The sequence below is a fragment of the Syngnathus floridae genome, chromosome 3, assembly GCF_059516105.1.
Source record: "Syngnathus floridae isolate MCC-2025c chromosome 3, RoL_Sflo_1.0, whole genome shotgun sequence".
Lineage (NCBI taxonomy): Eukaryota > Metazoa > Chordata > Actinopteri > Syngnathiformes > Syngnathidae > Syngnathus > Syngnathus floridae.
In genome coordinates, this window is record NC_142415.1 from 18,519,562 (window position 1) to 18,547,048 (window position 27,487).

The 27,487-nt window shown below is 44.3% G+C and overlaps 3 protein-coding genes across 4 annotated transcripts in view; 1 reads left to right on the plus strand and 2 right to left on the minus strand.

The window, feature by feature from the left end:
• Positions 1-62: 62 nt before the first annotated feature.
• ss18l2 (ss18, like 2) lies at positions 63-964 on the minus strand. Its single transcript, XM_088372200.1, has 4 exons — positions 803-964; positions 573-649; positions 358-454; positions 63-290 (listed from the first exon to the last, which is right to left on the minus strand). The coding sequence occupies exons 1-4, from the start codon at positions 869-871 to the stop codon at positions 234-236; spliced, it is 300 nt and encodes a 99-aa protein (XP_088228326.1). The 5' UTR covers positions 872-964; the 3' UTR covers positions 63-233.
• A 441-nt stretch (positions 965-1,405) lies between these two features.
• lsm14ab (LSM14A mRNA processing body assembly factor b) lies at positions 1,406-5,183 on the minus strand. Its single transcript, XM_088370798.1, has 10 exons — positions 4,785-5,183; positions 4,225-4,388; positions 4,008-4,146; positions 3,688-3,873; positions 3,516-3,599; positions 3,244-3,438; positions 3,025-3,178; positions 2,830-2,856; positions 2,504-2,747; positions 1,406-2,380 (listed from the first exon to the last, which is right to left on the minus strand). The coding sequence occupies exons 1-10, from the start codon at positions 4,906-4,908 to the stop codon at positions 2,357-2,359; spliced, it is 1,341 nt and encodes a 446-aa protein (XP_088226924.1). The 5' UTR covers positions 4,909-5,183; the 3' UTR covers positions 1,406-2,356.
• A 382-nt stretch (positions 5,184-5,565) lies between these two features.
• LOC148400929 (transcription initiation factor TFIID subunit 4) overlaps positions 5,566-27,487 on the plus strand; it is a 46,144-nt gene continuing 24,222 nt past the window's right edge. Inside the window, exons 1-13 of one of the 2 annotated variants that reach the window (XM_088370795.1) lie at positions 5,566-7,021; positions 7,645-7,823; positions 9,746-9,913; positions 10,219-10,368; positions 11,008-11,130; positions 11,374-11,463; positions 12,129-12,326; positions 14,269-14,344; positions 15,215-15,329; positions 18,650-18,819; positions 20,790-20,920; positions 23,378-23,503; positions 25,351-25,407. In XM_088370795.1, the coding sequence (XP_088226921.1) occupies positions 5,611-7,021; positions 7,645-7,823; positions 9,746-9,913; positions 10,219-10,368; positions 11,008-11,130; positions 11,374-11,463; positions 12,129-12,326; positions 14,269-14,344; positions 15,215-15,329; positions 18,650-18,819; positions 20,790-20,920; positions 23,378-23,503; positions 25,351-25,407 (2,994 nt within the window). In that variant the 5' untranslated portion in view covers positions 5,566-5,610. The remainder of the gene's footprint in view (positions 7,022-7,644; positions 7,824-9,745; positions 9,914-10,218; positions 10,369-11,007; positions 11,131-11,373; positions 11,464-12,128; positions 12,327-14,268; positions 14,345-15,214; positions 15,330-18,649; positions 18,820-20,789; positions 20,921-23,377; positions 23,504-25,350; positions 25,408-27,487) is intronic. The other variant, XM_088370796.1, reaches the window with a different exon arrangement.

Sequence of the window (27,487 nt, forward strand, 5' to 3'; positions counted from 1 at the left end):
TTTGAGCCCCTGTAATCTTAACACACTAATATTACAAATGGAGTTCCATTGAAATAGAAACATTTTTCTTCACATAATCATGACTTTATTCGGGTAAAGTGACATTCTTGTACCATTTCAACTAAATCATTTCAGTGTGACCCAATGCTCCTTCAAATGATGTGCAAAATAATTCTAATGAGGCAGAAGGATGTGGCATGACATAAATAATAATAATACATCTAGGGTCAGTGTCAACTTTCTTCATTGGTGTTGGCGCTCGGCTGCATGGAGGAGGAGCTTTGGTCGCACTGCAACAGAAAAATGAGGAGGTAAGCAAAGCAGGTAAAGAAATTAAACTGATGCTTCCAAACTTGCCGGCCAAGACGAGGAGGAGGAAGACATGTTGTCTGGCGGGCTGGCGTCAGCCAGGGTTGCCAGGTACACGATGTTACGGTGCAGGAATTGCTGGTACCTGCCATCAAAATAGGCTTTTTAAACTGGCAACAAGGTATTTGGAAGCTGACGTAATGAGCAAGGATTGGAAAATGGCGGTCCTTTTAAAAACGGGCTGATTTCAGCAAGATTCTTACTTGACACACTCCACGGCTCGTCCCTTGTGCATGTACTCGACGATGCATCGTATAAACTGGTCGTTTTCGTCCAGCAGCTGGAAAAGAAGAAGAAGGAGAAAGGTAAAATATAAAGTTTTATTGGTAACAACAACAGCTAGCTATGACGCGGCTAACGTTAGCATAACAGGTAATTGAGTTGAGAAAATTCCAACATGTTGAAGTTTTTTCAGCCTAATGTTACAATTTACCCTCTGTATGGTTTCCTGGTTGATTTTGGCAGTACCGCGAAGTTTCTGGGGCACAAAAACGATCGACATTTTACGCTTTCATCGGGGAACTTCTAATTTGTCGTTTTCTTGAATCTTCTTCGTTTCCTACTCTTCGTCGTTTCTTTTAGTGGCGAGTACTAAACTTCCATTTCGCAAAACTCACAGCGCCATCGGTCGTACCGGCGGTGGTATCGACGGTATCAAATCGTCCAGAAAAAAAAAAAGTTTATAACATTACGGATGTTTTATTGTCCAATAATTTGGTCGTATTTTATTACAATATAGACGGTCGAGATAATAAATAGACCTCTTTCTATCCATGTAACATCCAGTGACTCGACCCTTGGTTAGTCTCAACCAAATTCTCAAATATTGTGATATATTTTCAAGTAACCCTGGCCTAACCAGCTATCTTTGTCATTCCTTTAAATTTTCATTTAAATATTTAAAACTTATGTTAAAACCTCTCATACCCACCAAAGTGCAGTCACTAGGGTTAGGTGAACTGTTGTTCTAAAAATAATTTTTAATACTAGAAATTTTACATGTAACCTCAAATAAAACAACGGCAACATTATTAAATACTCTTGAATCCTTTATTTTTTTAATTGTAAAAATGCAATTTTTACTGATGCTTTCAAGGACAAAAAACAATTCCTTGGTTTTCAAAATGTTCCAGAAGCTCATAGGAAGTAACAAAGTTACGAAACTAAACAGTTGCAGATGGTTCTCAATGGATGTCCGTCTTGGGCTGGTTTCAAAATAGACGGAGCGGTCATCATGCAGTGTCGGGCTCAAATGTGCAACATTAACTTAAACATAATGGTTTATTTGCTCTTCATGTATTATTCAATGTCCATTCTTCTAAGTTACATTGTTTGCAACATCACCTGCTCGTGCTGTTTTATCAATACACTTGCTAGAAAGCGTCAACATTAAAGGGAGAGCTGTAGAAAAATCCCCAAACACCCACCCACCCCACATTGAAGGCACTCCCTAATACAAAGTGGAGCCGAAAAAAAACGAAAATACTAATCATTCACGTCACATATCCAGTTGCTGTCCCTTTTTGTTTGAGAAAAAACTAAACAAAAAGCTTCACAAAAAATATTGAACTCTGAGTGAAAGTGGCTTACCGAGGAGCAGAATGCAAACTTTTTGGCTAACTATATTCAAAGCGCTCTTGAAAGGAGGAGGAGGGAAAAAAAACAAAAAGTTAATAGTGGACTGCTCAACACGCATTTGGCCAAGCAAATACGCTCAAAATTTGGTTTCCTTCAGGCTGTCTCGACAGGATGTAATGTTCAAAATGGAATTGAAACGAAACAAAACGAAAGAGGAAAAAATAAAGCTATCTAAGGCCAGTCGGCGTAACCGACCGACTCCACTTATTTACACCGCTCGTAACTCAAAATGAAAGAAGAAAAAAATGAAGCTGGCACGCCGCCGTGTCTTCTTTCTTCCTGGCAAATGTTGGGACCCAAGAACATGTTTTCAAAGAGCTACGATTGGTCGTCATCCAAGTGGGCAGGATTACGCCGCCACCTTGTTGTCCTTCTGAAACACAAAATAACGACGGAATAAAACTCCATTTCTTACACCGTCAAAATCAAACGTATATTTCCATTGTAAATTGGCTTTTTAATACACTAATTCTACCGTCATGAATTTGAGATTTACCGCATATTCAAAGTCGGAGAATTCGCGGCCTCCTCTTCCGCCACGGTAGCCGCCTCGGAATCCGGGCGGCGCTCCCCGAGGAGGGCCAAAGGAGCCTCGGCCGGCTGGCCGTCCCCGCCCCCCGCGGGGCGCCATGTAGCCTCTTCCTCCGCGGTACCCTCCTCGGCCACGGTGGTGCCTCAGCGGGATGCCGAATGTCTCGGCGTTCATCCGCCGCTCCTCCGCCCAGGTCGACCTCCGCTCTCTGCCAGGCAAAACGCACACCATCAGCAATATTGGGGGAGTGGGGGGTTAACGACTAAAACGCTACGAAACGTGCGACTTACCTTGAGAATCCTCCATCATGCGATTTACTAAAAAACAAAAAATAAAACATTGGACTAGTGTATGAAGCAAAACAGAAATGTTTGTGCAAAACATTTTTGCTGTTAGTTTTAAAACAGAACTGAACTTAACACATATTTTTAGACATTCAAAGAAAATCAGTGTGACTTTTATCGATCATATCCTTTCTTAATTACTTGGAGTCGTTGCAGGACAGGTTGTCAAAGAAGGACTTGGTCTTGTCGTAGTAACAGGGAGGTATCGCCGCCTCCTCTTCCTCGACTGGCGCCTCCGTACTTGGATGTTCCGGGTCGGCTTCTTCGCCATTTGGCGTCTTTTCTACCTTGTCGTCTGCGGATAAAAAAAAAAAAAAGGATAGCACAAAAGAGCGTGTTTAATTGGATTGCGGACGCCACCTTTAAGCTTGAGCTTGGTCTGCAGTTCTTTGTCGATGTCGTCCTTGTGGAACTGAGCGTTGGCCGTCTCAAAGTCAAAGTCCTCCTCGAACTTCATCATCCCATCCCGGCGCACGTTCACTTTGCCCCTGCTGCGGCTGCCCCTGCCGCGCCCGCGACGCACCGGCTGGGCGCTCGCCGACAGGTAGCACTGACCTGTCAATCAACACGTGGAAGATGCGTGGGTCGAGACGGCAGACAAACTGGCAAAGTTTGTTATGCAAAGTACGCACCTCCTTGACGCCTGTTGGGGTCGCGGTTTTCAACAGCAGTATGCTCATGATCCCCTTGAGTTGCCACTTTGGCCACTTCGGGAGCTAAACCAAACAGACAAAACCCAAAAAGAGACTTTTGTACACCAGCGACAACCTTGAAGGACTCAAGTGCGGCGAGTTCAGTCCTCACCCTTCCTCTCCAGGAGGTCGGGGGGCTCCTGGTTGCCAACGGAGCTCCCGATAGGTCGAGGTGCCGAGCCTGCCACCTGACTTCTTTGTCCGAGCGACGACGCAGGGGCAGCCGAGGAGGGTGCCTGCGTGGCCTGATTCAGGGCGGAGCTCTTTGCGAGAGGGTCCAACTCAGGACTGATGCGTCCTGTTAAAAAACATTCACTTCTTAAGTTTCTTTCTAGTTTTAATAGATGATATTGATTTTATCCAGAAATATTTTCTTTTACATCTCCCTGACAGCACCTGGTTAATGTAATGCAAAGAAAACCATCTTCTTACCCCCAGGTGCGCCAAACTGCGGTGCACCGCCAAACTGTCCATAGGTTTGCACCGGGGCCCTGCTGAAGGGAGCGTACGCACCAGCAGACTGGAATGGCGCCGACGGGCCCGCCGCACCGCCGCTCGATCCGAGGGACGACTGCAACCGTAAGTGCCGAGATTATTACATACGATACACGCAGCTTTATTGCCACCACCTGTATTTTCTCAAATGTACCTGAACGATGGCTGGGTCTTGAGGCAGGCTGCTGGTAGCCTTAGGAGGCTCGCATACAGTCAAGTCCTTAATGTCACTGCCCCTGAAGATGATGTACTCAAAGACCTCATCCCGGGGTGGAATGGGCCTTTCAGTGGGCCTGTCTTCAGTCCCAAACGAGCGAACTGTTTGGAGAAACGAGCATGGTCATTTTCAATTAACCCAGTTTGCGCAATTTTGTGTGCGAGTATAGCGCACAAATGACATCATAAAGCAAGTAAAATCATTATGGCTAACCAGTATAACTACCGATATCGTTTAGAGTAAGAAACCTCCTAAAGTTGTTCACGAGATCCCAAGCGCTACTTTTAATGTGGCTAGAAAGTTTCAGTAACTCATATTTGACTTGGAACATGCAAGATAGCGCCAACACAACATAAACAAAGGGCACGCATTAGCTGGTGAGCTAGCTGGCTAACTGCGAGAAAACCCCCGATTATCATTGCTTATCAATGTCAACTAAGTCGGTTGTTTAGGTGACTTTGAGGAACAAAACACGTGCGTTGGATGATCGGGCTTACCTTTGGCGAGAGCTACGGTGGAGTTTTCAGTGTCTATGGTGTACAAAATTCCTTCGTAGCGAATCTCGGCCTTGGAGATGAGGCTAATTTTGCTACCGATATACGGCGTCCCTCCTCCGCTCATTTTGACACCCTTGTAATCACTCGCGCACGCGTTTGGCTTGGAAATGCTTCTCTCTTAATAGAGGCGTCAAAATTCGAACAGGCAGGACGGCGATTCCGAGACAATTTAGCCGGAGAGAGTAAGTGAAGAAATGAGTTTCTCTCGACCGTTTCCAAATTGATTTCTACGACACGACATGGCCGTGTTAGTTATTTTCAACCACCGCAAAGGATTGTGGGAGGAGAACTGGCGCGGCTTCCAAAGTGACACCTAGGGCTTTTTCTCTTTTTTTTTTCTCTTTGCAACGTAATTAATTTACACACATTAATGAGAACTTTGGTTTTACCGGATGAGTATTGCGAAGACAAAATAGGAAGAAATAAGAAGGCAAGATTCAAGCTGTTTCCATTTATCGCGACATTCTACGAGATCCCTTCGTCCTGCCCCCATATTGTCTGCTCGCAAATACAGAAATAAAACATTGGTACTATATGTATATTTACGAATATTAAAAGAAATCATTCATTCATATGAACATTATTTATACTCCTATGTACATCTTTCGGCTGTATTAATAAATCAAGAATGGAAAAGAATCAGAAATACGACCATTTCGCCTTCATACCAAAAAAAAAAATCTAATGACGTCAGACTCATTCCCACAATGCCTAGTAACACGCATGCGTACAGTAAAAAGAAAAAGACAGCAATCGGAGATCAGAGATGGCGGGCGCCTCCGATCCCCTGGAAGATATGCTATTTTCCGAGGTAGATGAGAAGGCTGTGAGTGACTTAGTAGGCTCACTGGAGTCTCAGCTGACCGGCCAGAGCAACGCGACGGCTAAAAGCGACGAGAGCCGAGGCGCTGGCTCAGTTGCCCCCGCTAACCATCACTTGGGGAAAACGCTACCAGCTCCGCTGGGCTCCACAACAGTAGATCAACAACAACAAGGGCGCCGTAATAAACCCGACATGCGCCAGGATTTAAACTCCACGGAAAAAACTGTCACATCTCCTTCCCAGGACACCCCGCTTTCGTCCGGTGAGACCCCTGCCGCCGCCGCCGCCGCATCCGCCAGTAACAGCAGCTCTCAATCACATGGAGCATCCATCACAACACTACCCGCGTCTGGCGTGTCAACTTCCCCGCCGGCCAGCAGCATCAGCACCGCTACCACCTCCGACCACCCCACGAAGGCTTCCCCGGACTCCGATGAGCCTGTCGCGGACGCTTCAAAACGACGCTTTGCCACCCCGCGACGGACCTTCTCGGCTCGGATTAAGAGTTTGAACGGTGCCGCCGTGACCAACCGAGGGAACAGCAGCGGCAACAGCCCCGCGGCGGGGGGCGACGATGCCTGCAGCAGCCCTACCGACCTCCCGTCGGCGAGCACCTCAGCTAGCAGTACGCCGACTTTCACACTCGCCAACGCCAGCCTGTCTGCGAGTCAGTCGGCCATTGCCCTGGATCGAGGCACCCCCACCATCGCTTTGCAGAGACTCCCCAGTCACATAGTAGCCAGCATAGCCCAGAACGGTACCAGTGTGTCGGCGTTGTCTCAGCAAGGTGCTCAGACGCCCCCTGTCACTTCGCCCCCATCTGCCTCCTCCTTAACCTCCTCGCCACCTGCACAGGAGAACCACACTAAAAGCGCCACAGAACCCGCAGGGACTCCCAACGAATGTCAGTCGACAAGTGTCGCTACGAGCTCTGTTATAAACACTGTTTCCTCCGTTGCCGTGACAACAACACCGACCGCCAGCACTACCGCAGTAACTCAACCTTTAACCACAAGCGCTACGACGGCCACCACCACCACCACCATAGCAGCCGTCTCAGTGACGACAAGCAGCGTCGGCGGTCAGACCACATCAGTGACCACCACGATCAGCACGGTCCGACCCACCACCGCCGCCCCCACAACCCCTGCCATCACTGTCGCCCCCGCTGTCCCAGCCATCCCTGTTGCTCCAGTCGCCCCAGCTGCCCCAGCCGCAGCCTCGCCAACCACGCAGACACCCACCCGGCCCGGTCTGGCCGCACCTCAGAGGATCGTTGCGCCACAGCTCATTGTCAGACCGCCCCAGCAGCAGACCACCATCCAGCTGCCACCTGGGTTCACCATCCCGTCTGGTAAGGCTCTCAGCATCCAGGTGCTTGAACATTTAGCTTGAAAGAGGCAAGCAATATGAAAGGTTGAAGATGATCAGGCGTGTACTTTACTTGCCTTTTTTTTGTCGATATGCAGTAATATTTACGTACAGGTTATGACATCCCGCCAAACATATTTTGTTAGCGAGGACATCCCATAGTCGGAGGCTGTGCTGGCTTTGTTGATGTAGCTAATTAGCTATGTGGCTAATGGTGCAATTATGTTTTGAATACGAGTACGTGCTGTTACTTCACGAGTAATGTTTCTGACGGAAGCTTGTCAAAATTTTATTTTCCCCAAATAAAAGGCAAGTTCAACCTGGGATGAGCAATGGAGGGTCCACGGTTCACAACAGAGTAAATAAAAATAATGAAGATTGGAGAAAATATCTTTTAGGTCTTAGTTTGTATGAAATCAGCCAAAAAGCCTATAAATAAATAAGAAACTACTCGTTAAATAAAAAGATGTTTGGATTTCCTCAGTTTAAAAATGAGATCTGGTATGGTTGCGAGGGCATACGGACTGCTGCCCCCCCACTGCCCCTCCAGCTTGTCTTTGCACCCCCCAACAATTTTCTCTAATTAATGTCCCCATGCTTCCTCAGGCATGGTGCTGGTACGGACCGAGCTGGGCCAGCTGGTGTTGGTTCCTCAGCAGGCATTGGCTCAGGCACAGGCGCAGGCTCAGGCGCAAGCTCAGGGTCAGGTCCAGGCCCAGAATAACATCACTCCGCGGCCCGCCACTCCCACTACGGGGGCATCCTTCAGAGTCAGCACTCCGCAGGTAAAGTGTATTTTTCATTTTCTACAATGTTCTCAAAGGGGAATACAACAAGTCAAAATAATGAGTCATAATCGAAAGGTAACATTTTAGCATTCTTAACATTCGTGGCTGCCTTTTCATTACTCTGGGCACGGCACTTTTCCGCCCTCTAATTGTGATATAATTATAGCAAATTAATATTATTTTATGTGTAGAATAGGCTGTGATTAAAAAGAGGATTAATATCACGGGGGACCTTCTGGGGTTAACCACTGAATTATTGATGCGGCTTTACTTACCACCTGTGGAGACAAGTTAATATTGGAAAAAATGCTTAAATACTGTTGTGTATTTAAATGAACTCACAGGTATTAAGTATAGCAAAATTAACCTCACTCAGCCCCACTTGTTTCACAATAAGAAAGACAAACATCAAGTGTAAGGATTAATGTTGAGATTAATTTTGCAATCAGTGATTTTTGAGGCCAAGTTTCTAAATTTCTCGTTCGGTATGTAACCCATTCATTAATGTAAAAACAAATTTCTGGCGACGGATGAAGTACTTTGGCAAATTAATCCAAAATTGAGTCATTAGATGAGGTGAGAGAGGGAGGATTTGTCTGAAGCTCATTTAAATATTATTCAACTTTCAGCTTATGCAGACAACGACAAAAAATAAATACATTTAAAATATTTGCTATTATACATTTAATCGCTGCGAGCACATGCAACCGACACTAGAGGGCAGCATTTTACCGTCTTTACCTCGTTTGGCACTCACAACTCAACTACTGTACTCCACATGTTTCTTATAATAATAATGATGATGCACCTTATGGCATTTAGACCACCAAATGACAAAAAATATTTTTTAATTTAGTGTATAATTGTAATATAATGGCAAAGTCATACCCCAGTGACTACGTCAATAAAATGTTTTTTTTTTTTTTTCAAATTTTGTTGTTGCGTGACTTCTTCGGCAACATGATACCAAGCCCGAATAAACATATTGTTAAATAGATTATTTTGATAACAATGAGAGGAACAATATAATATGCTACATTATATTACTATTTGTAAATTCTGTAACGGTGTAAATTGAAATTTCCAGTTATTAAATTGATTTCAGACAGAAATGTAGGAGGGAAAAAAATCTAAACAATACTATAGGTGCCTAGTAATTAAATTGCCATAAATAATAAATTATTATTGTATTCATCCCCTTGTTCTCTTTGCACAATGCAAGCGTGGTGACAAATTAGCGGGGCCGCCTTGTGCTCCCCTCGCCAGGAAAAGCACGAGCAGGGTCGAGCTTGGTGGAAAATAAAAAGGGTATGGTGTTTATTCCCTGAGCTGTCAGGCCTGTCAGTCTTCCCGCGACGCCCGAGGGGAGAAGAGGAAGGCGTCGCAATCTTCCTTCCTTCCTTCCCTCCATCCATAACCTCCTCAATCATTCATCAGCCTGCTGCTTGATTATTTTAAAAGGCTCAACACTGAGGTAGAAGCAGCGAGACGCGGCGACAGGGTGGCGCCGCTGGCGGTGGGATGCACCCTGTGGCCCCCCCCCCCCACCACCACCATCATCATCAACCCCACTCGTGCAAACTTTCCCCGGGCTCTTTTGAATCCTGTTAAACTTTTAGCGGATGGGGGGGAAAAAACTCCCTCCTCCCTCACCATGATACTTCTTCACCTACTTGTGTGCACATGAAGTAGATCCAAGTACGCCTCTGATAGATGCCACAAACTGTCGTGTTGAGTATAGAATTAACGTGGAAAAGTACGCTATTTGGTTGCTTAGCAACAAGTGGCTGTCGTCGATCGAATCCTGCAAGTGAGTTTGCAAATGGGGTTGAGTATATTTGCTTACTGTCCACGACGGACATCTTGATGTTTCTCCTCTTTCTTCTTTCTTCCCTTGTCCCTCCTTCTGCTTCCGACAGTCTCCGGCAAGCTCTCAGACCACCAGACAATGTGCTCTGACCCCAGCCAAGGTGGCACCGTCTCCCTCTCCTGCTCCTTCCAGCCCTGCCCTCCAGACCACCTCCTCTTCTTCTTCTTCCTCTTCCTCTACTCCTTCCTTCGTTACCTCCTGTCCCGCACTACGCCCAGTGAGAGAACTGTCTTTATGTTTCTACTTTGAAATTGTCGGATAGGTTCACAAAAATCTGAATTTGTGAATGCAATAAAAGAAAATTTAATGATACAGAGCAATAAATGCATGCAATTGATTTTTGGACCTCCAAGCTGCGGCTCGTGGATCCTAGTTTTGAGAAGCACCGTGTTAAGTGATGTCCAAGAAGTCGCCGCGCCAGATGTGACAGGAACGCCGCGGCGTCCGCCTCCTCTTCTCCGTGGCCTTGCCGGCAGCCAGGCGTCACGTCCTATTTATCTCCTCTCTCTCATCTCTTTGCAGAAGGGCCCCGTGGCGCCGGCCGTGGCGGTGACGGCTCCGCAGCAGACCCCCGCGGTTTCCGCACCCCAGGCGCAGCCGGCCCAGACCGCCTCGCAACCCCCGCAGACGACGGGCATCGCCGTGGCCCCTGGAGCTCCTGTCGTGTCCCAGGTTCTCTCACTGCAGAATCATCCCATAAAAATGACATTTAATTTCGTAAATGAAGGCAGGATAGGATTTTTCTAGATCTGTTGGAAATCATTTTCTCTTAAGTGTAATTTATTCCACCTTTCATCACCTTTTTTTCCTTTAAGCCCACTTCTGCAGTGCTCTCTCTTTCCCTTTTTCTTTTTCTATCTCTCCGGTGTGAGTGCTGTCACAGCTGCCAGCAGGCTGGCTGTGTCACAAGCCCCCCCCCCAACCTCCTCTCGCAGCTGGCCGCACACAAAGGGTCTCACACGTGCCCACGCGCGTTTGCGTTTGTACATTCACACGAGGAACACCAACCCAAGGATATGTTTAAGCACACACACACAGACTCATGCGGACGACAAACAGATGTGTGGCAGAAAAACATGGAGCCGAATCATCACAGCACGGATGTAGCGCAAGCGTTGCAACGTAACTGCAAACGCGAACATACGTCGACATGGCATCGGATAACATTTTGTTACGTAACCTCATTATAACGTGGCAAAAGATAGCAGAATAGTATAACATTACAAAATAGCAAAAAATATCAACAGCAATTGCATGGTTTCATATTTGTACAATTCAAAAATTCAAATCGCATTGTCTCGTGTGTGACAGGAGATGCAGGAGAACGTGAAGAAGTGTAAAAACTTCCTCGCCACGCTCATCAAGCTGGCGTCGCACAATTCCCCGTCACCGGAAACCTCCAAGAACGTCAAAGCTCTGGTGCAAGACCTGCTGGTGAGAAGTTATTGCAACCTGAAAACTTTTTATGACAAGGCTCTCTGTCATTGAGATTTACGCACTGAGCACTTCTAAGCTGTAGATGGCGCCATAAAACCTCTAATTCCTGCATTTTTTTTTTTTATTATCAATACCTGATAACTTGAAGGGGACAATATGAGTGCTGTGATTAAGATCTTCCATGTTTCCATCACTTTTGACATGTGATTCATTGTTTTTTTGCGGTGTTAAAAAAATTAGGATGCCAAGATTGAACCGGAGGAGTTCACTAGCCGGCTGCAGACGGAGCTCAAGTCGTCGCCACAGCCTTACCTGGTGCCCTTTCTTAAGGTGGGACCGGCATTTCGGACTAACTCTTCACCACATGATGGTGGACAGCATTTATTATAAAAAAAATATATATATAAAATATAGATATCAAACAGTCTTTCATATAATGAAGTGTGCAAACCCTCTTACAAAATGGGAACGTGGATTTATTCTGATTTACCAATTACATTCCAACTCAGTCGGCACCTACCTTCAAAGACTACCTGGTTCCTCTTTTTCTTCATTTGAAGCCCCCTGAAGTAGCATTCCCTTTACGCTAAGGCTACAAATGGCTAAGCCTGACACACACACACACACACACACTCAGGAACACAGCCGCCCCCTGGCCTGATTTCTGACTGTGTGTGACAGTCGGCCCGCCAGCCGTGCCTGCCAGTCGCCGGCAGGTTTCTCCAGCCAAGCATGATGAGCGTCACATCAAGGCAGCCGAGCGCCCGATCCAACTACAAACACATGTTGTCATGCAATGTTAAGTTGCTGGCATCCGAAATTTGGCCGGAAAATACTTTGTGTGTGTGCGTGCGCTAAAGAAGATAACATAGCAATGCAACACAACTAATAACAAACAGCGTAACACAACAGCGTATCAAAACACAACACTAAGATTGATAGATTTGTTGTTGTCGTTTTGAAATCCATTTTGTTCTTGTCCCACCCGTCTACAGAAGAGCCTCCCGGCCCTGCGGCTGTCTTTGCTCAACAGTCAGCAGTCGCTGACCCAGCCGCCGCAGCAGGGCATCAAACCAGCAACGACGCCCATCGCAAGCGGGCCGGCCGTCCACGTACGCCCCCCCAACAGCGTCGGGCCCACTACGGGGGCTGGTGCGCTCCCCCATGGGACCATGGGCCATGCAGCTGCCACGGTATGAATATTGAATGTCCACCTCATTCAACACACAGCTGTATTGACATGGATCGGAACATGCGTATGTTGGGGTGCCAAGTGAGGTCACACTGGTCTGGTCCGGGCAATCCGTCTCCAATTTTACCATCGCACACACACACTTGGGCTGTATCTTCTCCGGAATCACTCGCTCATCTTTCTCCCTCCCTCCATTAAGCGGCGGTAGGTGAAGCAAGGTAACTAGGTCAGCCCCGGGTCAATTTTAAAGCAATGTGGCGGGCCGCAGTCCATGTCCAGAACATGCCTCTGGTCTCTCTCTCTCTTTCGCTCTCACTCTCTCGCTCACACACACACACATCCACCCGATAACACCAATACACAACATAAGCTATCACACAAAACAGCAAATGACCGCCTGGGGCAATTCAGTGGTTGGTTGAATTATTCCGAAAAAATTCTTTCTCTTCACACAGTAATGTGGGGATACATTTCTCAGGCACTTGGCTTGGAGTCAGTTCAGTACACGAGAGAGATTTAACCTAACTTCATTTTTGTTTTAATAAAATGTTTAAATTTGATAGAAATGGGTTGACACACTCCTATCTGCTTCTCCCATCTCATTAGTTGAAGGCAAAAAAAAAACGTCGAATGGGAAAACCAGGCAGTTTTGCCTCCCTAGAATCCCTGCCAAGTCCTTTTCTTTTTTTTTAAAATATTTTTTTTCTTGTTAATAATTAAATCTTCCAATAATTGCACAGGTAATGTTTTTCTCAATTATTTGGAAGCGTGAAAGTAAATGAAATCAAATATCGAACATGCTGTAGGTACACTAAGTACAGAAGAATACGGGTTTATATGATTTAAAACGCGTGAGAAAGTAAAGTTGCTTTACTGCTAAACTTTGTACCTTGTAAGTGTGTCGCCGGCTGACCCGAGGTGCTTTGCTTTCTGTGCTGAATGAATTCCTTGCCCACGGTGCATCTCTGGGAAAAATGGCCTTTGCTTTTGTCGTCTCGTTTTATTTATTTATTTATTATATTTTTTTCCACCCCCCCGCTTTCACCCCTTAAACAGTAATATAGCACATGTCAGAGAATGGAAAACAAGGCAGAAAAAAAATTTGCAGTGAGAAGCAAAGTGCTAAGGAATGGATGGCTGAGCCCCAGGCCTGACCCGTGGCACTACACGGGAAGGAAGTGTCTCCGAACAACCCGCCATTGCAAAAATGCCCGCCTGCCTTCCTCCTCCTCCTTCAATATATATATATATTTTTTTACCACCATCTTGATCTCTTGTTATCTTGCCATTATTTTATGTAGAGATGCACACCAGTACACAAATCCTCAATCTGCACTCCCGCCCTAAATCCAGACTTTCCAAGATGTAACAAACGACCAACCAGCCAACCACTGATTAACTTAACCAAGTCAACCATCCCACCAGCCAAACAAACAAATAAATAAAAACAATGAAACACAAACATTTCCCCCTCAAATTGTAATATTTGCGATAACTAAGTAATGAGTTAAATGGCAACATTTTGCTAATTAATTACATCATGACTTAGTCATTCAGTCTCATTTTGTGAGTCTGTCATTTAATTAGCGAGTTACGAATGCCGCACAATGAACTAAATGAAATGTTACGTGGCACAAGAGGCTAACTTTAAATCGTACTGATTTTCATTTGTTGTTAAATAGTTGTTTTCTTAGGTGAGTGCATCTATGGCATGTTCTAATTTACATACAATTTCCAGTTAGGTTATAAAAGCTTACTTTGAATAAATAGAAATAAAGTTATACCCAGAATAATTTTTTGGAGTATTCTCGACAATTTTGCTCAAATTAGGATTTTTGCAACGTCAGAGGTTCCACTGTATTCCACTTTGTAACTGTACCTCTGTTTTTTTTCTTCAGCATCTCAAGCAAACTAAACGTAACACTTCACTTGTCTCCTCCCAGGGTCTGAAGACCACAGGCGCCATGGGCGGACAAGTCCGGATGCCCGTGATGATCACGCAGTCCATGAGAGCTCAAGGTGAAACATCCGCTTCACTTATCAAACTTGTCACCTCCGTGTTTTTAACGCCCCGGAAGCCCCGATTTTGCATTCTTGCTCAGCCGCCGTGTTGTGACTCAAAGTTGACCCGACGCCACGGTGGCGAGGGAGGCTAAACGGGCCATTTAACCATTAGTGAAGCGTCCTCTCGGTGGGCTTGCGGAATGTGGAACGGGCGAAAGAGCAAGCGAGAGAACAGGTGCTTTCCTTTTTTTTTTTTCTCCCATCCCTCCTCCGCCTTAGCTTACTCACACTGATTCATGGAAGCCCACGAACATCACCCCATAGCGGAGTCCTCTCAGGTGTTCGTAACAAGCGCACGTTTACCTATTTTTTTTGTGTACGTCTATGTAATCAGGGGGTGCATACAAATTTGATCTACCTCATCCAAGATGGCCCGCAGTGAAAGGATCTGTAGGTCGTTTTATGCCCGCAAATTGGAATGCGGGGTTCGTTCTAAAAATACTTTTTCTCTGCCCTACGGCGAAGAACATGCCTGTTAAGATCAAGTTTGAATTCACTCTGGCAGTCCTTGTGCATCGCTGGGGAGGAGGAGGAGGGAAGAGAAGAAAAAAAAAAAAAAGTCTCTCGGAGGTAGCACACGAAGTGTGAAGAGAACCCGTTCAAGTGTTGTGTGGTCATAAAATACAACACTGCACCAACTTGGAAGAGTGCGACTAATTTTAAACCTGACAAATATAAAGTACGCTTGAAGAATAGAAAAAATATACTGTATTTATTGTCATTAAACAAAGAGCAACACTTTATTATTTTTAAGCATATGTGGTTGTAATTTCGAGAACTAGATAAAAAAAAATATATAAATGTTTTCTCATCTTCTCTGAATAGGCACGATGGGGAAGGTGGGCACCTTCCAAGCAGGGAGGAGTCCGGTGGGCTTGGCTGTCCAGATCTCCGGCAATCAAAAAAACAAGCTCAATGACCCCGGAGGAGGTTCTTTCAGGTACCCTTCCTCAACTATCCTACCTCTGTTATTCCGCATAGTCTCCACATGGGGGCAGCATTTCCCTAAATTGCCTTATGAAGCAAGACTGGAGGCAACACTCAGAGCAAAAACTGCGTGGGAGTGTTTGTGCCACCTGGTTATGTGCACACACACACATAATTTCAGAATAACATAATTGCATCCAGATGGGTGGAATTTTTGGTAGCAGCATAAAAAAAAAAACTTATAAGCCGGGCCATAGTCTCACAGGATAAAAGGCTCATGACTGTCCACATGCTGGCTTTGTGTGTCGCTGTTGCGTGTAAACATCATGAGAGGCAAAGAATGTGTTGTTGCATTTGCGTAGGAGCTTCGGGACTGTGCCCCGGCATGACCAGGACCGGGCTGAGGCATGTCTGGGTCACATGGGCCAATGGGTTTGCGCTAATGCCCCCGCCTCCTGTGTCCCCCAGGGCAAAGGCAGTGCCCCGGAGCCCTGATTGATAAACCGATAAATCTTTAGCTTGCGTGGGTAATTAAGCTGTCAGGCGGCGCTTGTTACATGACAACCATGTTGCCCCCCCCCCGTCGTGATCACCATGGGCCAACACACAAACACACATTGCATACTTCCATTCGTAGGTTGCCTTCATATATCTCCTCCCTCTTAATTAGCCTTGAAAATTACACAAATACAAATCTGCCTTAAAAATGCCACACCTGAACCAAAAAAATGCCTCCAGTTAAATTGATGCCACACTTTTTGCAACTTTAGAAGCCCTGCCCCAATTGGTTACTGGATTTGTCAACTCTAGACAAATAAACCAAATATCCAGCTTTGGTACTCGAGGGCCGCTGTCCAGCATATTTTAGTTGTCTCTCAGGTGAGCTGTGATTGGTCATTTAGCTGAGCCTGTGATGTCATTTGACAGCAAGTGGCTTTTTTAAAAAAAACAAAAAACAAAAACCCTAACCCCCCTTAAAGCACTTTAGAGAAACTTGAGAAATAATGTAATTTTATTTTGGTATATTCCTATAACTGTATTGATATAGAAATAAAAATGGGAAAAAATTATGAAGCATTTTAATGATTTAATTCACCATTTTCTGTTCTTTGTTTATCTGCACATATGATGTAAGGCAACACCAGTATTACATATCTGGGCCCCCCTCGGAAAAGAGATCACGCATCTCAAGGGGTTATTTTTATTTATTTATGTATTTTTCTCGTCTAGTTTTGCTGGGCCGCGGGCAATTTTGAAGCGTTTCCGAGTGTTGCGTTTGCTCGTGTTGTCTTGTACACTTTTTTTTTGGTGTTTGCTGTCCTTTCGTTTCGCTCGAGGCCAGCAACGTGTCTCGACACAGACCGGCGCCACGGGGGCAGGTTTGTCACAAACACGCAAACCTGACAAAGGCGACATAATACAGATAGGATTGTCTTAATCGAACAAATGATATTTTATTCCTAAATACTTTTGTGTTTTTGTGAAAATATTTTCACAACTATTTGTAAAGGAAAATTTGTCATAATAAAATCCCAACATTACATTTTACTTTATATGAATAAATTCAATTCTTCCATCATTTTGATATAATAGATTAAAATTGTCCCATTGTGACCCGCTAATCCAGTCTGACTCTGTAGATTATGTATATTTTTCTTCATTTTTTTTTGTTCCTTTTCTTTTTTTCTATATACCGGTACCTGAGTTGGTCCTGTGTGGTATAATGAACTCTCTTTGAGGTGTTGCTTTAATTTCTCAGAGTGTTTGGCAATTGCCAAGGCTCCAAATCAAACGCCCGAGACAGGTCTGACATTAAAAGGAGGCAACGAGATATGAAATGCAAAATATTCCTCGACTACAGCTGGGCGCTAATAAAGCCGAGATGTAATTAGCGGTCCTCTGGAGCCTCTCGAGTTATTGGATTGCCTTGGCTCCGGGGGTGGGGATGGAGGTGGTGGTGGTGGGGGGGCGTACAGCCGGCAGCCACATGCATGCATAAGCGGCGTTTCTATATCAAGCTTGTGTTTCAAAGCCAGGGCAAGCCATAGGTGATGATGATAGGGCAGCGGTGCACCCCCTTTTAACAAGGAATGGGGGTTGATTGCTCCTTTTTTAATGCCTCAACTGCTGCTTTTTACCTTTATGGTGGCCTGCAGCGTGAGCATATTTGAATGTGCCCCCCACCTCCCCCTCCTGACTTGGAAGGACTTTATGTTCTGAATGTAATTGAGTCGCGTTTTATTTTGAAAGCAGCCGGCCTGTGTCATTGTGGTAGGCAGAAAAAAAAAAAACATCCATTATCTGTATCGCTTGTCCCCATGGGGGTCGCGGGAGAAAAAAATAAAAAAAGAGCTCTAAGACTAAGAGCGGACTGACACTTAATTTAAGACCAAGCTAAAATACCAAAGAGAAAAACTAAATGATCGCAAACACTTTTTTAATTATATTTTTGTCTTATGAGGTGGTCTTAAACATTTTTAGTAGCTTTTGTTAATTGAAATAAACCCAAAAAGCTTTGACTCCCTTATTGCTTAAAGGTTTCGCCGACGTTTGTGTTTTATCTTTGATTGCAGCCCCCGAGGGCGCGCTTGGTTTTAGGACAGGTCACGTTATCCGCCAGGACGTGGCGATGGGTAGGTGCACCGCCAGAGGCGGCATCAGAATCAGCGGGTCCGCTCCTCCCCGTGCATCCACATTCGCCGTCGTTGTTTTGTTTTGCTCTCTCTCGTAATTAGAGCGCTGGGAAGAGAAGCACGAGAAGGTGGAGGTGCGCTCTAATGGTCTTTGTCAACCTCCCGTCGCTGTGTCAACTTTCATATCGCTTTGGAAAATGGCGGACCGTCGAGATGTGCCGAGTAGTCGTGGTGTCGGGGTTATGTGGTTCTTCTTTTTTTTCCCCGTTGAAAACTTAATTCTCATTGTTACCTGAAATCTTCATCAAACTCTAAATTGTTCTTGGTTTACTAAAACACACTGCTCACCAAAAGTTCTGGATTTTATTTTTTGCATTTCTTGGCAAGATGAACCTAAAATTCACCTTACAGGTGAACTTCATTTGACCTTCTCTAAACTTTTTAACGCTTGTGTCCAACTATGCAGCGTTTTAGTACTTTTTGTTTTCAACCAAAGAGGCCGAACGGCAAAATTCACAATTTATTTCGTGAGGCAAGCAATCGATTTTCCCATTTTGACATCATGAGACCGAGACGGCACCTAATCGCCAATCAAAAGTCGTTTGGCATTGTGAGACTTCAAACAGGATGTTCTCACAGATTGCAACAGAGAGAAGTTGGGCGTGGTCGATCATCCCAACTTTTTTTTTTTTTTTCCCAGGGACGATGACGACATCAACGACGTGGCCTCCATGGCGGGCGTCAATTTGAACGAGGAGAGCGCCCGCATACTCGCCACCAACTCGGAGCTGGTCGGCACGCAGATTCGCTCGTGCAAGGATGAAGCCTTCCTCCACCCGGGGCTGCTCCACCGACGCATTCTGGAAACAGGCAAGCGCGCCGCAACTTCAGTGTCGAACGGCATTTTCCAACTTTTGTTACCGAAAAAAGCGGAGAATGATGAAATGGCTCGAGCGGTTTATAGGGAACATGTTGTGTCTGTATTTAAAGTGGCGTCACTCAGGACGATTTTTGATATTCTCGCCGTCTTTGCCCGCAGTTGTTTGAGGCCGTAGCCCTCTGTTCTTGTTTGCCCTGGGTTAAAAATGCCATACACTTAACAATTCCTTCACCTCCTTTTAATGAATTCTTCAGTGGCTGTCTGTCTGAATTCACTGGACCGCGGGCGTACACGCATGAATAGTTGATGGCTTTGTCTTTTTAAAGGCGGCCCATCAGATTTGTCCTGTGGACCAAAGCGGTCCAGTTGAGAAGAATCACACTCGGCAGGGGTGTCCCTCATGGTGAAATTGATAGAAGCCAATATTGTCTTCATTACGTGGTCATGTCACGAAAAGTTCTCCACGTCACCTTCAGTGGTCGTATCAGAGCCGTAAATGAGGCGTTTATATGTAAAACCGCCATTGATGCATTCATTTTTTTGTGGTAAGAGGACACAAGGACAAAAATCTCGGCGTCCATCTTTGTGTGCTGTCCCGCAGCAAACAGCAAGAAAATCAAGTGCGGTGTTAAACGGCCCTTTAAACAGGAGCAAGAAGAAAATATCAACAAAAAATGTTAGTCCTTGAAGCCCGCGCTGTGGAAAAAAAACGGGATAACTCAAAACATCAACATCATGACTGGACATAATTAAAATAAAACAACACGTCATTTTACGCGGCGGGGAGCCTTGCGACCTCATCTTGTTTCATCTCCATTAAAGTATCTTCGGGTCCGCGGGCTAAGTGGACTCCCGGCACGATTGTTATCCCGTCACCTTTGGGGCGCAGGGTTTTCTTTTTAAAAATATACACTTTTCCCTCCGGGGGCAGCACAGCGTGATACGGTGGGGCAGGAGGCGAGGCCGCCCCCTGCTGGGCTAGTGGCACCCGCGCAGCTTTGTTGTGTCAGTTGATTGGCCGAGCCACGCTCCCAGCTGACAGCAGTTCGAGGGAGGCACCCCGGGCCTGCCAACTCCGTTCAATCTGAGATTGCGGCGTATACACGCAGCGTCTTGGTTTTACTTCGAATTGCCTTTAACCTTTTTTGGCCTCAGCTTTAGCCAGAAAAAGAGCAGTTGACTACCAGGATGCTTAGCTGGAGTATTATCATGCACAGTTTATGTTATTGACTATTATTTATTGTACAGGTTCCTTGAAATATTAATTCATCCCTCGAAAAGATGTTTTCAGAAAGCAAGGGAAGCCCATTAGTGTTTTTCCCCTGACCTGGTGACATTGCTACATTTAAGTGTGTGCGCGAGTGTGTGTGCGTCGCCACGGTAATGAGGAAAGAACCATTTCAAAGCTGGAGCGAGCCGGTGCTATATGTATTGTCGGGCTGATTTAAATAATTGCTGTGGTTTACTTAAAAGGCTGCCAGAGAGGAGAATTATGCTAATGGAGTCATTTAAAAAGAAGTTGGAAACGGATAGCAAGTCTTTTTGTTATGACTCGCGATGAGTTTTTGGCTCCGAGGAAGCGAAATGGTCTCAAAGAGATGGTCAGTGTGGTTTACTGTGCTTTGAAGGAGCTTCTAAAGCCCTCGCGTCGGGATTTTGTGAAATTAAATTGAATTCTAGAAGTTAACTGCACGTTGATTCTGTGTACCACCGTAATAAAAAAAATGTATATATGAGATTCGTGTAAAAGGGCAGTATCTAAACTGTGGTTGGATCTCTGCGTGAAAAGGGATTTCCAAACAATTCCCTCTAAACTAAACTCTAGCAAAGTGTGAAGAAAGGTCACCAACTTTTAATTGTGTAAAACCCATTGAGCGGATTGAGACGTGGCGGCATCCGGGAAAAGCTGCTGTTTAATTTTGTTGGAGATTAATTACTTTGCGCCGGTTTCATTTCACAGCCAAGAAGTTTGGCGTCATGGACGTGCCCATGGAGGTCGTGACGTTCATCTCACACGCCGCACAGTCGCGACTCCGCACGGTCGTCGAAAAGGTTTCGGCCATCGCTCAGCACAGACTGGACTCCTGCAAGGTATGACATCATCCTTGTATATCTACAGCAGGAGTGTCATTTTTCATATTATCACATCTTACGCAAAATAACGGTAGATTTGAAATCAGATGTCAAGGATAGACGTTTGTTGAAATATTTTGGTTCAGATTTTAGCAGGGGTCATTGAAGTTGACAGATCTGATTTGCTTTGTCGGGCCACATAAAATGATCCGTCGGGCCGAATCTGGCCCCAGGGCCTTGACTTTTACACCCACGATCTCCACCATTTGGACAAATGTATCCCCCACAATGCATAAATACGAGTTTCCCGTAGAAGAGTTAAGTTGATAAAGTGGAATGTAGGGTAAAAAAAAAAAGTTAAGATAGAAAAGAACACCAGTGTGCTTTTCCATATTAGCGGCGACTTGTAAGAATAGAAGCACATCTAATTGGCCAACATTAAAGCCAAAGCATTTGGGAGAACTTTGAAAAGGTGTTTTTCCTGACACCGAGGAGGAAGCTGCCTCCTCCCCGTCCTGTTTTGCACTTTCATTTCTTCCATTTTTTTTTTCCTGTGGTTTGGCAAACGAGGTGTGAGAGCGACAACTGACGCTCTGTGAAGCCACTCTGTTGACATCAGCGAAAAAGGGAGAAAAGAATTAAAGGGGGTGGGAAGATGAAGCGGGCCTTATAGAGTAACTGGGCTCACTTCGTCGGCGGTGGCAGGAGAGTGCAGGCTCAGCGCTGCAACAAAGGCTGGATGAGAGCGAGAGCGCAAAAATGGGGAAGCGCGAGTGCCACGGGAAGCCTCTGATGTACGCGCCCGCATTCGCTCTGCTTGACGGAAGCGGGAGCGCATACTCGCACCTCGTGCCAACATAGGCAATTATCTTATTAACTTTTGATAACCTGCAAAAAAAAAAGTTGTTTTCTTTGTCTTTACGCGCACCTTTTTTTTTGGGGAGGGTTTTCCCAAGCGATATGCAAAGAGAAAGGGCTTAGTCTGTAAACAGAGCTTTTTAAAGCAAGCAACTTGGGAAGTGTCTCTTCAACAAACGCACGGCAAATGAACGGGGAACGTTTGCGCTTTGTAAATTCCATAGTCCCGAATTACACATTGATAAAGGAGACGATTTAGTGCTCGATTCCCCGCTTCAATACCCAAACAGCAAATTTTAACCAAAATATTGGCTTTATGTGTCCTTAAATGTCTTTTTGTTGCCAATTTCAAAATTGGTTTCACTTTCTTCTCATTATTTTTATTTTATTTATTTTTATTTTATATATTTATTATATATTGTTATATTATATATAGTATATTATATATTTTATATATTTTATATATTTTATATTAGATTTATTTTGTGTATATATATATATATATATAAAATATTTTATATGTATTATTATTATTATTATTATTATTATTATTATTATATTTATTTTTGGATATTTTCTTTTTTTTTTCTGAAACTATTCCACAGGTGAGGACCAACAATAGAAAAGTAAAAATACTCAGACATATTTGACAAATTAAAAACTCGCTTGCCCCACGTTAGTGTGACTAAATCTTTTGATTTGAGACAGCAAGATTTGTCATGATATTAAAATGACTTTCCACCTTTCACAGCTGCTAGTATTTACGATTCTCCTCGGACTGATTGCACGTTCGAACCGTGCCGTTGTTACCGAGCAATCTAGCAGGAATGTGTGTTTGTTTGCACTTATTCGATTGGTCAGATTACATCGCGTTTGGTTGCTGTCCAGTGCACGGCCCGCCGTATGACCCAGAGCCCCCCACTGTGTCAGCACACTGACGAATGAAGGGGAACTGGAACATTTTTTTTTCCACACTGGACTGAAATCGATAAGAATTACAACCCTTAGGGCGGGTGTGTCTTTGCAAGTAAACCAGAAAAGTGCAAACCTCGAAACCTTTAACCCCCTCTCTAAAAACCCTTTTTGTAATGAGTCTTTAGTGCCACATGCTGACATTGCCACATTTTTTTTTATTTAAAATTTGTCTCCAAGAATTGAAATTATAGACTTGGAACAAATTGAAATTCACTCAAATATAAGCTGATTGTTTTTCTGTCATGTAAACACCTGGAACCAGATTGAATCCAGATTTAGGCCCCTTCGAAACAAGGGGGCAAGAAATTCTGCCCCAGCTACTTTGCTGTCCTCCAGTTTGCATCATCTTTTCCTTGCTCTCAGGTTAAAATCCGGATCAAAACCCGATCTTGGTTCCAGTTTCGACACAATGTGAACAAGTAAATATAAAATGAATTGATCCAAAAAGACTTGGAGTTCTGTCATCAAACCTTTGAAACAAGTCTTGAAACTATTACTTGACATCACAGGAAGTTCATTATTACAAGATGAATAATGTAATAATCTTTTTTTAAATATCTATACAGTAATCCCTCAACGTTAGCGGATAATAGGGACCAAGCCTGCCTTCACATTTTTCTTAAATCACTACCTTCCCCTCAGGACGACGAATGCTACGAGCAGTCGGCCGACGTACGCTCGCAACTGCGCTTTTTCGAACAACTAGAGAGGATGGAAAAAGCGAGGAAGGACGAGCAGGAAAGAGAAATTCTCTTGAAAGCCGCCAAGGTAAAGTCGACTTCTTACTGTGTGTGTTGGTGTGTGTGCTGTTATGATGTCCTGGTGTGCCAAACAGCGTGTACTGTGGGACGTGTGTGTATGTTGCGCTTGACACCAGTAGATGAAGTGACCTTCCTGTGTCCTCCCGGGCTCCTGGCCGCAGGGCTTCAGTGTCCTGGCTCCTCCCCACCACACAAGCACACACACGTACACACTCGCTCACACTCAACTTGCAATATTATTCCTCCATCTTAATTCTTGACGGTGACTAAAAAGTAAATTTCATTTTGAAGCCAAACATGCTCGCCAGTAGGAGTGGTTAGCCTTTATTAAGCATATGGCCCCCAATATAAATAAGAAATATTTAAAATTCTGCATTGTATGCTCTACAATAAAACTGGAATCAACTAAGTATACTAAGTCAAGGAGTCGTGCCATATTGGCAGCTGTTTCTAATATTTTGACTTTCCTCTGTAGCCTCTTAATAAATAAACAGATAAATAAATAATTAAATGGAGAGATAGATAATTAGATAAATAAATAAAAATACACTAAAAAGAGCACCGCTGACCGAAAAGAAAGTGGAGACAATCCTCGGCAAATGAAAATGCCCCGCGGCAGCGCATTAGAAGGGCGAGCAAGCGCGCGAGCCAGGGTTCATTTAATTAATTTTGAATGGGGACAATGTCCCACGCTAAGGATCGTCATCGGCGCACACCTCGTCGTCTTAATTGCGTTATTACGCCGCCGCTCCTGCCGCGCATGATAATAGGACACCGAACTTTTGTCACTTGGCTCCGCCGATTCCAACGAAACCCCGCTCGCTGTAAAACAAAACACGACCTCGGAAGGGAGAAACATTACTTTCAAATGTCCTTTTAAAACTGGAAGCTATTAGCTTGATCGCTCAGAGCAAATGACTGCGCTGATGGCATTCAAATAACAGCAAGTTTCTAGATAAGAACGAGGAGAAAAAAAAGTAAGGTTTTAGAATGGCCGAGTTAATTCCCCTGACATAAACCCTATAGAGCATGTTTTTAACATGACTTCATTTTAAACCGCGGAGACGACGCCCATCTTGACGAAAATAGCCGCGTGGTGTGACGCTGTAATGCAGCGGCATGGCCTGCAGTGGTCAGCCGTACACACGTTTTATGGCGGCGCTGAAGGATTTCCCAGGGACGCGCATATTCACCCACATCTCGGCCGCTTATTAAAATAGAAGTGTGGTTACGCCAGGGACACGCACGCACACACACTCACGGATCGCCACACTGGCTCACAGGGACACTGTCACTGATACTCACCAACATCCTTTGCCCCTTTTTTGTGTGTGAGTGTGTGCTGGCTCATGCAGAATTTTTAATAACCTCTTTTGATTAGCGTCCCCCTCCAGCGGCTTATTTAGGGCTGGATTTGGAGCGGGTTTAAAGGCCACAGCCCCCTCGGGGTTGGGCTCCGTTGCACTTCTGCTCAATTCAAACACAATGTCCTTGACACCTCCGTATCCTGTTCCCATTTTTGCACACTTTTATTTTTTTGCTGTAGCAGCAACAGATGAGTCGGGATGTCGTAGACTAAAAAAAGGGGTTTCTTGAAGTTAAGCTGTGCGCACTGCTGATTTAAGAAATGGCAAGTCAGTGTAATTTCATCTAGAGGAGTCAAAAAAATACGGCAAGCTCATGAAGCAAATTTAGTGCTTAATTTTTCGCACTGTTCTCGCTGCGGCAGCAACAGATTGCAAGCAAATGCGTTATCGTTACGAGTGGAAGGGAAGATATCTTAAAACCAGCTGTTAACCTATACACTCCCCCCCCCCTTCCTCCAAACCCCATCACCCACTTTTGACTCCACAGAGCCGCTCCAGGCAAGAGGACCCAGAGCAAGCTCGACTGAAACAGAAAGCCAAGGAGGTAAGATCATTACCCTTGACATTTGCCAGACTCGTGTGTATGAATTTTTCATACGCTTGCCACATATGTAATTCCGTTTAACGTCAAATTTAAGAAAAGAGAAGTTGGAGAAATGATACACGCCCCTTTGACACCCCCCCCACCCCCCACCCCAAACAGACCATCATATTTATCAGCTTTTAACACTGTTGCTCCTCATGTTAGTAGAAAGGCCGTCAAATGGGGTCACCCAATTCAAGCTCAGGGGGATTAAAGAAATATAGTTCATCTATCCAGCTACAAGGAGACCGTACAAATTCCACACTGGGAGGCCAAAGCCCGGATTTGAACACCCAACCAATTTAAAAAAGTCATAAAATAAAATTTCAACATACACTAATTAAAATAAAAAAAAACAGCAACATTTACGTAAAACTATGCCAGTAGTAAAATTACTCTGTAGTTACTGTAAGTGAAAGTAAGTTCATTTTTATAACCAAAATTTTTCAGTTTAAAGTTTCCTTTTTTTAGCAATACTTCTTAATTTAATGATAAAATAATATAATTTTATAATATCATAATTTTAGTAGATTTAGATGTTGCAGCAATGATAACAACAATATTGTTCCTTTACAATGCTGTATTTAAAAAAAACAAAAAAATCCATATTGATTCCTTTATTCCTTCCTATTCTCCCCAAAAATCTTATCTTTGTAGCTTTTCTGGAAATATTCATAATTGTTTCCCGTGTTGTCATTACTCCTTCCCTTGTTTGCAAAACTTTTGACATACTTGATCTTACCACTTTTCCCTATGCTGTTCATTTGGAACCAAACTTTTTTGTTCATGGCAGGAGCCTTGTGTGAGCATAAAAAAGGCCTCCAAAAAAAAAAAAAAAAAGAAGAAACAAGTTTACCCTCCGCATAAGCGTTTCAGACGCAGCGATTTACTCCCCGCATTAACTTTTACGGCTACAAAAGGAGCGCAACGACGCATTGTCTCTTGCGTGTAATAGGCTAAAGCGCCACGCTAAAGCGCTTTAATCTGAAACGGAAGCTGCTGCGTCTCGTCTCGTATAGGACACATTCCCAGCGGAGCTCACAAAGTAGACCTCTCTTCTTCTTCTTCTTGGTGTTTACGAAAGAGTTCTGTCACAGCCCGGGTTTGTTTTTGTCCTCGTTTGCCACACGCTAACTTCTTTCACTCAATGTGGGCAGAAGGGGAAAAAAAAAAAAACAGCGCTCACCTGTTGTTTTTTGCGATAGCAAACTTAAGCAGCACATTTTTTTTTTTTAAATATAGTAAAGTTCTGTGTGTGGACTTTTCCAAGTTGCACTTCTATGACGTTATGATCAGAACCATTTTCGCCAGTCCATCACAGGCTCAATCACCTTTCACACTGTTTGGATTGTCATTGATTATCAATGATCTTGGTGTCGAATTGCTGTAATCAATGACGATCAATCAATAGACACTTGCCCCCCACCCCCCAGTCCCTTTCACTTGTGAATTTATTTATTCTATTCCGTTTTGGATCGGGACACCTAGCTATTTTTCAGAGTCATTCTCATCCCTGAAAAATACATGACTCTACTAATGTAATATATCACAATAATATGAGCTTTTTCTATTCTATTTACATGTAGATTTATTCATATTTTTTATTTTATTTATTATTATTTTTTAAATTATTTTATGTTTTTGTTTTATTTTTTACATCGTCACATACCTCTGTCCTTATGTCATAAAAAATTAACGGGTAACAAAATTAGTTTGTCTAATTTTTCTATTTACAGGTATACAATATAGTAAGTCAAAATGTGTCAAACTACCAAGTAAGATTTATTTTATTTTATTTTTTTCCAGCGCTGTGTAATTCTAAGCCTGTCCACCATTGAGCGTGACTGCCGGCCAATATTGCATTTCATTTTAGCAGCAGCTCTAAGTGTCTTTCTCAAGGGCACCCGCCATTGTCGCAGGGCCAAACGCTTTCATTTGGGGGATTTTTCCTTGGCGTTGAACTCGTGACCTTCAAAAGCAACCAGCCCCGTGTCCGCCGGCGAACGGCGACACTCGTCGTCTTCTCACCCGGTTGCCTTTT

Bases quoted from the DNA above. Each gene is read 5' to 3' on its own strand.
- ss18l2 (XM_088372200.1), bottom strand. From the start codon at position 871: ATGTCGATCGTTTTTGTGCCCCAGAAACTTCGCGGTACTGCCAAAATC. The intron at 650-802 runs GTAAATTGTAAC...CTTCTTTTCCAG, and splicing joins ACCAGGAAACCATACAGAGG to CTGCTGGACGAAAACGACCA. The intron at 455-572 runs GTAAGAATCTTG...TTTTGATGGCAG, and splicing joins CGAGCCGTGGAGTGTGTCAA to GTACCAGCAATTCCTGCACC.
- lsm14ab (XM_088370798.1), bottom strand. From the start codon at position 4,908: ATGAGCGGAGGAGGGACGCCGTATATCGGTAGCAAAATTAGCCTCATC. The intron at 4,389-4,784 runs GTAAGCCCGATC...TTCTCCAAACAG, and splicing joins CACCGTAGCTCTCGCCAAAG to TTCGCTCGTTTGGGACTGAA. The intron at 2,857-3,024 runs GTAATTAAGAAA...TTTGTTTTTTAG, and splicing joins CTGTCCTGCAACGACTCCAA to TAAATCGCATGATGGAGGAT.